At 41.2% G+C, this 9888-nt stretch overlaps 2 protein-coding genes across 2 annotated transcripts; both read left to right on the top strand.

The window, feature by feature from the left end:
- pus1 (pseudouridine synthase 1) lies at positions 1–3191 on the top strand. Its single transcript, XM_079551675.1, has 6 exons — positions 1–27; positions 364–572; positions 1854–1991; positions 2079–2181; positions 2271–2971; positions 3049–3191. Exons 2-6 carry the CDS (start codon positions 390–392, stop codon positions 3079–3081), a joined length of 1158 nt encoding a protein of 385 aa, XP_079407801.1. The 5' UTR covers positions 1–27; positions 364–389; the 3' UTR covers positions 3082–3191.
- Positions 3192–3691: 500 nt separating this feature from the next.
- On the top strand, positions 3692–8173 carry noc4l (nucleolar complex associated 4 homolog). Its single transcript, XM_079551780.1, has 15 exons — positions 3692–3868; positions 3935–4055; positions 4418–4524; positions 4634–4741; positions 5526–5675; positions 5744–5846; positions 5929–5963; positions 6032–6082; positions 6220–6331; positions 6419–6479; positions 6566–6676; positions 7253–7416; positions 7500–7582; positions 7724–7837; positions 7990–8173. Exons 1-15 carry the CDS (start codon positions 3716–3718, stop codon positions 8113–8115), a joined length of 1599 nt encoding a protein of 532 aa, XP_079407906.1. The 5' UTR covers positions 3692–3715; the 3' UTR covers positions 8116–8173.
- Positions 8174–9888: the final 1715 nt, after the last annotated feature.

Genomic DNA, 9888 nt, shown 5'->3' with positions numbered 1-9888 from the left:
ACGAAAACTGACACATCCGGGTTAAAGGTAACCTTTCTTGGCCATGTGTGTTCATGTTGCACTTACATGTTTACAGTATGACACAGAATTGTGCCTAGTTTTTCCAGGTTTCGTCTTGAAGATTTCAGTACATTAATTGCACGAGCGTGTGTGCAGCGTTGTATTATTTTGTTGTGTTTCGGCGCAGCATGTATTGCTATGGTGCTTTACAAAATGCCCATCATGATTTAGCGTGAAATGCATTTTGTTCGACCGCTGACTTTACGAAACAACAGGCTGGGATTTGGTGGAACGGGTAAGGGCTTGACTTGGATTCTGTCTTGAAGCAAATTATTCATTTACTTGTGGATTATTCGTTCGCAGATTTCCTTCATAAACTGATTCGCAACATGAGTGAAGTATCTCAAGATGTTCACCCTGGCAAAGTGCTGAAAAGATCCTGCGAGGAAAGTGACGATCATGTGGCCAAAAAGGTCAAGACTGACGACTTTACTGAGGATGAGAGGAAATATCCCAAAAAGAAAGTGGTGCTACTCATCGCCTACTCTGGGAAAGGATACTATGGCATGCAGGTAGGCTTTACACCCGGGGTCCTCGACTTTTTTTTCTCTGGGGGCCACACTATCTTTCCTGACTGTGATGGAGGCCAGGCCGGGTTTGGCTATAACATAGGATTGTATGACCCAGACCAAAAAGCAGCAGGCCTCATTGTGAAGTAGAGATTACCAGCCTGGCACAGTCGTCCCCACTACTATATCCACTAGATCAACACTTGATTCCAGGCACATATTTGTTTCGCTGTAGTGGTTTGCAAAAGTAATCAAGTCTTCACACTTGACAAACATCATTGCGTAGTGTGACCAAAGTAATAACTGCTTGCTTGTATTGTGCTTTTGCCTGTGTCACCAGTTTCTCAAAGCTGTGGTCATTATTCATTCACTCCACACTGTGGTGTAAGCTTCATTTACCACGTGGCTGTAATGTGTTGTTTATATCCTGATCTCTTATGTCAGTGGCCCTGCTGGACACTGTGGAATTCTTTTTTATTTATTTAAGATACCCCCTAATGGCTGGAATGAGTATACTGGTTATTTAGTTAAAAATCATAACTCCGCGCAGGACTAACCTTTTTTTACATACTCAGTTTGTGCTCTACAAGTCAGGTGCCGGGTTAAATCATCTCGCGGGCCGGATTTGGCCCGCAGGCCGTAGTTTGAGGACCCCTGCTTTATACAATAAAAACCTATGCCATCGGGCTTAGTGGTTAGCACTCTTTCCTTATAGCAAGACGCCCTGGGTCCTGTGTGGAGTTTGCTTGTGTCCCTCCCCATGTCTGGTTGGGTGCCCAATCCGGAACTTTCTCCGATCACCCCAAAACAAGCACAATAGGTGAATCCTCCAGCCAGGTGATGTCTGACCATTTGCCTGGTTTGACATGTGGAGGTGGGTCCCCAGGCGCTGCCTATGGCTGCCGCAGCTCCTTGTGGGTTTCCCCAGTGGCATTGAAGAATCCTTACGGTCGGACATCCGAGAATTCAGGTCATGACCGCCAGCAACAAGCTACAAAGGGGCAAACAAGCCACGTCACGACTCATGACTTTAATTGATGAAGGTATTGGTAGAAATGTGGCACAAGGTGCGGCGGTCACAGGTGTGTCAATCATGTCGTCTCCATTGTTTACCCCTTTGAGTGCCATTTCTAAGAGAGTGGCTCCAAATCAACGCCCCGCTGTCAGTCCGACCGTGAGGATGTATCAAATGCAGTGGACACATTTCGTTGTACAATTGCATTATGACGGATAAAGCACTTCAACTAACTCAATGTTCATATCATGTTCATATCATTTGTTTAGAGAAACCCTGGGACCTCTCAGTTTCGGACTATTGAAGATGACCTGGTCACTGCACTTGTTAAGTCTGGTTGCATCCCACAAGAGCATTGTGATGATATGAGGAAAATGTCTTTTCAGAGATGTGCTCGAACAGACAAGGTAAACCATGTGTGCAATAGAAGTCTTTTTTCACTTGCAGTGTGAAAAAGAATCAAGTTTGCTTGAGTTTCAAACTTCTTTTTTCAGGGTGTATCAGCTGCAGGTCAAGTTGTGTCGTTGAAAGTGCGCTTGATTGATGATATCATTGAAAAGATTAATGAGCATTTGCCATCACAAATAAGAGTTCTTGGTAAGCAGTCTATGTCCACTTAGCACTTCCACATTGTTTTCTTTTAACAAGAAAATCAAACCATACATGTCCTTTTACTCTTTTTACAGGTCTCAAAAGAGTAACTCAGGGTTTTAACTCCAAAAACAACTGTGATGCACGCACCTACTCATACACGCTTCCAACTGTGGCTTTTGCTCCAAAGGATTTCGACACTAAAGAAGCAGCAGGCTTTCGGCTGAGCCCAGAGACTCTTGACAATGTGAATCGATTGTTTGCTCTCTATAAAGGCACACATAACTTTCACAACTTTACTTCTCAAAAGGCATCAAGCGACCCCAGTGCTCGCCGCTACATTACACTGATGTCCTGTGGACAGCCCTTTATCCACAGAGAGAATGAGTTTGCAGAGATCATTGTCCGAGGGCAAAGCTTCATGATGCACCAGATCCGTAAGATGATCGGCCTAGTGATTGCTGTTATCAAAGGCTATGCCACAGACAGCGTGATAGAGAGGAGCTGGGAAAAGGAGAAGGTGGACGTACCTAAAGCTCCTGGCCTTGGGCTGGTCTTGGAAAAGGTTCATTTTGACAGATACAACAAACGCTTTGGGGGCGATGGCCTGCATGAGGGTCTGGAATGGGATAAAGAGGAAAAGGCAATAAAGGACTTTAAAGAGGCACACATCTACCCCACCATTACAGAAACGGAGTGTCAGGAGGGCTCTATGATCAGTTGGATGGCAACGCTGCCTGTACATGATTTTGAGGCCACAGCTTCTGGGTCACAAGAAAACAAGGACCAAAAACAGGTTTCTTTCAATTAATGTAATTATGAGTTGATCAGTTTTGCTCTTGTCAATAACCTACGCTTCGTTTTATCTTACAGGTCAATGATGAGCCACAAAACGACTCTGACTGAGTAACCTCTTATTTAAGATTTCTTCCTTTCAGAAATATTATACTTCTGTTTTTCCAGATACAAATTTCAAATTGTATTCATGCTATTAGTATCTTCATTACAGTAATAAAATCATATAGTAATGAAAATATGTTGTTCGTCTGTTTTATGTTTTCTGCGAAATATCATTAAACAATGTGGTTGGTGTAATTTACGGAAGGAGCCTTATGATAGGTTGATGCATCTCATTTTATTTATTTATGTATAAATAAGTAATTATATACATATATATGTTTATGTATATGTATATGACTGTACATATATGTTTTCACCCTTTATGTCCCCTTTTCTTTTTAAGTAGGAATGATATACATGGGAATCATTGCACACTCCAGTCCACTAGACGGCAGCACACCTTAAAAGTTTACTTAATACAACGGCGCTTTCACAGGCACCAAAATTAATCTGAAACGTTTTTCCACACGCAATATTTAGCTTTAATATATCCAGGTGACACATACATTTTAAGATTATGATACTATTTAAATCTCGGGTCATGGTCAGATAAATGGGGGTGGTATTATTACTTTTTATTTTATCCCCCCCTCGCTGAGATATCCATGGAGACGTGCCGTTTGTATTTGAATGTAACAACATGGCGCCTGCCAAGAAACGCAACGTGAGTTCTGAAATAGTGGATAGGAAATGTGTTAAAAACAATAAAATGGACCCAGATTCCGTGGTTAAAGAGATACTTGAAAGCAAAAAACACGCCAATGATGTCTTTGACCTGTTGGAGATGCTTCAGGTAAGAAATGTTTAACTATCCGAGAGTGTGCTTGAAGTTAATTCAACTCTGCATTCTGTGTTTCAGTCCCATAAGGAAAAGCAGGCCATTAATGCAATCAATGCTTGCAGCAAACTATTTTGTACTTTGTTGGAAAGAAAGGATCTGCACTGTGGAACTCTACCCGATGAAGAAGAGGCGTTGAGAGGTCAGTGGCCAAACATGTAACGCAAACCAATACATTACATCGTATAGAATGAAGAGGGAAGTGTGCGATGTTGTATTGTGAGTTATAAAAGGGACAATTATGACAGCGAAAATAACACACGACAGTTGATAAAGCAAATACTACACAACAACACTGTGTATTGGTAGGTGTGTTGTGTGGTGGTGTCTCAAAAAATCTTAGATTTTTTGTCCCGATCATTGTCTTTTTCTTTGGCCAAGTGCACCTGTTCAAAGTAAATAATAAAATTGTCTGTAGCCTGTCTAAACCACCACTAATCCAAATGGGAATTTCTGTTGTAATGAAAGGTTATGAAATGCCCTACTGAATGTATTATTTTACAGGGGAGTATACAGCACAACAAAAATATGAGATATTCATGTGCCACCGCTACAACAGCTGTAAGGAAATTATCTTTGAACACCTCGACCATGAAGAACACAGTGTCAAGGTGATCATCCCTCGTCACTTTGTAACATAAACACAGCTGATTGAATTTAATTTTTCATGATTCAGGATGTCAATGATTTTAAATGTTCTTTATCTTTTGCCAAATGGAGGAGAGCGCACTGTGTTGCCTGATGAGGTTTGCTGAAAGCGAAGGTCAACATCCTCTGGAAGACCTTGACTGGAGTGAGCATTACAGCTTCCCCAAAGAGCTTATCCAGGTCTGTAGCTAACCATCAACCATCGAATTTGGCTCTTTATTCACATGCTTTTCTATTCTATGCAGCAGATGGATTTATTATACACATACAAAAATACATATATTAAAGCCACGCCGCGTAGAATTTTACCCAATAAATAAAACTGAAATACAAGCATTTATTTTCTGCCAGATATTTTCATCATTGAAAAATAGCTCATAAATGTACAAACAAACATGCATGAGGCTCACCCCTCCTAAGATATGACTGTAAACTTTACCGGGAGTGGGTACGTCTCCAGCTCGTTTCCATGGAGATGTGAAGAAAGACCGTAGAATTTGAGATTTAAACAGGCGAGGTCCTCGTCCAAATCCATTCGTTTATTAACCACTGCATTTTCTGTGTTGAGCTGGTCATTAGGAGCATGTTTTGTTTTGCTGGCAACAGTATAGTTCAAAATCTTGCGCAGTGTACCTTTAAGTGATTATATGGTAAAATCTATGGAAATTGTTTTAATTTCTTTTAGCAAATCGGACGTCTTTACATTACAGCCTGTTATGTGGCAGTAAGGGCACCTACTTTGGGCTTTTGAGCCATAATATGGAAACGATTTGTGTTGAATGGTACTGTCTTATGTTTATTCGTAAGCCTAATATCAACAAAGAAATCAATAAATATGAAGAAAATACAACTGTAAACGTGCCATATCACCCAGGCCTAGTTGCTGTATTTTTTTGTTTTTATATAATCTGTTTGTCCAAAGGGCTTTTGCATGTTTTCTTTACTTGTTCTTATTCTCTTTCAGTTGTTGGTCGGCAGACTTTTGTCCCAAACCACCGATAACGCGTTGCTGCTCTCAAGGTTCCAGGAGTATCTCGAGATGGGAGATGTACGGTTTTATGTCATGGGTGCCATACGTGACAGTGTTACAAAAGTCATGATGAGGAATAAAGGGGTAAGCAATGATGCAACTTTAAGCATTAAACATGAACTTTAATCGCAATGCTGTCCTATCCGTCTCAGATGCCGTTACCTGTGTATCAAAACAACGTCTTCAGTCTCATGTCTAACATCTCTATGCCGAGCAACGAGTCGGAGCTCTGCACGTTCATGATCACACAGGAAAGTATGTGTTATCAGCCTTCTCTGGGTGTTTCTCAATGCCAGTAAATGTAATAATTAAAACCAGTAAATACTTTTCCCCCCAGCTAAACATGAAGATTGGAAAGCTACAAAGTTGAATGTAAGTGCGTATTTTTGTAATTTTGTGTCGTTGCTTGATATGGTTGATCAATTGTTGGTTCATTACAGGAGCACAGGCGGGCTTTTGAGAAGATGTGGCTTTGTTTCCTTAAATATAAGGTATTACATATTTGTTGACCTCACAGTATATTCATGGGATAATGGGAGACCTACCAACAAGTCGATCCCTCTTAAAGATGTCGCGGGTCGGGTTTTTTCAGTTTTGTGATGAATTTAAATTTTTTACCCCCTTATAGCTTCCACCCAGTATGTATAAAAGGGTGCTGGTGATCATGCATGACTCTATTTTGCCACACATGAGCAAACCAACTCTGATGATAGACTTCTTAACTGCTGCCTATGACGTTGGTGAGTGTTTTAAGCATGAACAGATGATAAATAATATACTAAACAGGTCCCATATATTTGAATTTCTGTATATTCTTCTGTCAAAAGGTGGTGCAATCAGTCTTCTAGCTCTTAATGGTCTATTTGTGCTCATACATCAACATAACCTGTGAGTAAAATTCAATGTACATTTTGCTGTTTGTTATTTCCAAAGAAAGGAATAATGGTAACGACTATTTAATTTTGTAATGACAGAGACTACCCTGACTTCTACAAGAAGTTGTATAACCTGCTTGAACCATCGGTCTTTCATGTTAAGTACAGAGCGCGATTTTTCCACTTGGCCAACGTGTTTCTCAGCTCAAGGTAAGACTATGAACCATATCAGAATCAGAATTACTTTATTAACCTCTTAACCCCCGCCTTAGCCAAGCACATTTTCTCTAGTTCTGCTTTACCCAAATCCAAAAGCTTCTCGACTGGAGTTTACAGATCATAGGCCAGTGTAACGCATAATTTGAAGGCTAAGACCTGTAAAATGGATTTGAGATTTTCGGTTGCCGCCGCATTATCCTCACGTTTTTGTTGTATTTTTGGGGGGGAGGGGATTTTGTCACGTTTTTGTGGATTTTTTTGTTGCTTGCATTGTTTTTTTGTTGCAATATTGTCACTTTTGTTGTAACTGTGTTGTTTTTTCATCACTTTTGTGTCTGTTTTGTTGAGTTTTTGTCGCTTTTTTAAATGCTTTTTTTTGGGTGCATTTTTATCCTCATTTACATCTCATTTTTGTTGCTATTTTGTTGCTTTTTTCAAGAAGCTTTTAGATTTAGGTAAAGTCGAACTAGAGAAAATGTGCTTGGTTAAGGCAGGGGTTTAGAGTTAATGTATGTTTTTGTTGTTGCAAGTTACAAATAAATGTACTGCGTTTCCACTTATCCCCAGCCACTTGCCAGTGTATCTAGTGGTTGCCTTTGCCAAGCGTCTGGCTCGCTTGGCTCTCACAGCGCCACCTACAGCCCTGCTCATTGTTCTGCCATTCATTTACAATCTGATCCGCCGCCATCCGTCTTGCCGAGTACTAATACACCGGCCCACTTCACAAGATGGTAACATGATTTCAGTAAGAAAACTCAAACTAATGTGATGACTTAATTAAATGTATATTTCCTTTGTTGCGCAATTATGACAGACCTTGTGGAAGATCCCTATAAAATGGATGAAGAAGATCCTGCAAAGTCTTGTGCATTGGAAAGTAGCCTGTGGGAAATCAAGGTGGACTCTAATTGCATATTTTCTATGACTCATTAATTTAGAGTTGTTTCCTGTAGCTATAAATAGACAATAGCCTATTTTTTTGTGAAAAAAGTAAAACATGAATAATTTTATAGTGCGAAATTCCCCCCACCCCTTCAGACATTACAGGAACATTATCATCCTGAAGTTTCCAAAACTGCAAAGCTGATCAACACACCTTTGCCTCAACAAGAAGATGACATTGATGAACTGTTGGAGATTACTGCTTTTGAGGTACTGGAGTATTTCTGATATTTGTAGTAACTGGTACTAAAAATTACATTGGCTCAGTCTGTGTTGTTGTAATTGCAGCAGATCAGCAAATACAAATTCCTTTACAGTAATGTTTGTAAGATAAAGTTAACTTGAGTTCTTTTTACTCCCAGCTGATGGAGCGGGACCTGAAAGCACCTTCGGCAAAAACGATACCACTGGAGTTTGAAACAGCCACACAGTTGCTTAAAGGAGGCGGTGACGTCTTACAGGAACATTTCTGTCTGGATTTACTTTAGTTTGTGACACTAGACCTCGTCATGGATGCCTTGTTTTGATGAATGCTCATTTTTAATACACATTTTGTGTAAAATACTTGTTGCTTCAGCATTGTAAAAAACGTGTTTGTGCAATAAAACGTTTTTGCTTTGATGTAGGAAATACATGATCATTTTTAAGTATGAAACACCACAGCCAGGTCTCTGTCAAAAGACCAGCATTGAAATGAGGACCTTTAAATAGGGGGAAGTATGCAATAAAGTTTTCTCCAATTTGTAAAATCTAAATTTGGTTAACATGTCATAGTCCTTTATTACTGGTACTTGTCAGGAATGATCGCATTCTTGGCGGAAGGATTTTGAAATTGTCAGAGGCTGAACTATTTTCTTCGATAAAGTTTCCTAATGAGCAAATATTCCTTTTTCCACGACTTTCTTTTGACCCGTGTCACTGATCAACACGCCAGAAAGTAGAAATAGACGTGCTACACTCCGCCAAACATGCCAGTTCCCCGTGGCTGCAGCCGCAGGAGCCTCAGCTCGAGGCGTGTGTCCCGCACTCGCTCTTCACCTGGCCTGAGGAGCAGCAGCCCCGCATCCACGGCTGTTCACTCGTCTACTCGCTAACCCCGCTCCACAGGCGCACCTGAGAGCGATGAACCGCATGAGACATCGCACTGACGGTGAGGTCAAAGTCATACCACTGTATATGAACGTGAACTTTTCTGCCGTTCAGATTCATAAAGGAGCTCGCGGCAGCGCGCTAGTCTGCGCAACTGAGCACCAAACTAAGTTTTGTGATGAATAGTTTTCATATTTGAGAATAGCCGCAGTGCATCTACAAGCTAACCTATGAAGCTAACGTATAGCTAGAAACTGACCGGGCAGGTGCCAATGGATCCGTGCGCGCGCTGCGCTCGTTTGACGCGCGATCGCGATGAGTGACGAGAAAGATGACCCCAGGTGGACCGTGTGGTCATTGAGGAGAGGACTGACCACTCCAGGTGGACCGTGTGGTCACTGAGGAGAGGACTGACCACTCCAGGTGGACCGTGTGGTCACTGAGGAGAGGACTGACCACTCCAGGCGGACCGTGTGGTCATTGAGGAGAAGACTGACCACTCCAGGTGGACCGTGTGGTCACTGAGGGGAGGACTGACCATCCCAGGTGGACCGTGTGGTCACTGAGGAGAGGACTGTATCAGCGGTTCTGACGTGGTTTCTGCTGATCATGTTGACGTTGCCAAGTTACTGCAACTGAACCAAAGTTTGCACCTATTTGCACTCGCAGCTATTCCAAACCATTTGCAAGCTTTTAGTAACTTACTGTAGCCTGAAATAAACCCATGTCAATCTTTGGTTTGTATGCTCAAATCAAATCAAATTTGCTCTACAAAAAAGTGGATTGTTAGAGTTAATCAATCATAAAATGAACATGTATTTTGTAATAAAAAAAAAAGAAAGAAAAAAAAAGAATTCACGGCTGTGAACACCTTTATCACCATGTGTTGGATGTTGCATGTGTGGATTTAAAATGGATCCCTCTAAAGCGTTACAGTCGGCTGGTTGTAACATTTGTTAAGGGATAAAAAATGAAACCTAAATAGTTACATCTCTGGATACATGCAGGGCTCAATCTGTAGCCTCCATGTGTGTCAACCAATATGTCGTCCAGGCCACATTGGTGTCCCTGTGGTAGCCTTCTACACATGACGATGCATGCGTGCTCTTGATGAAAGGTATGCCCAACTGTCATGAAAATGTGAATCTGTGTCTTTGTGTTTATAGCTCCTA

The sequence above is a fragment of the Gobius niger genome (assembly GCF_951799975.1).
Source record: "Gobius niger genome assembly, chromosome: 2".
In the NCBI taxonomy this organism is placed as follows: Eukaryota; Metazoa; Chordata; class Actinopteri; order Gobiiformes; family Gobiidae; genus Gobius; species Gobius niger.
Note: the sequence above shows the minus strand (reverse complement) of the source record. Positions and strands in the feature narration are given on the sequence as shown.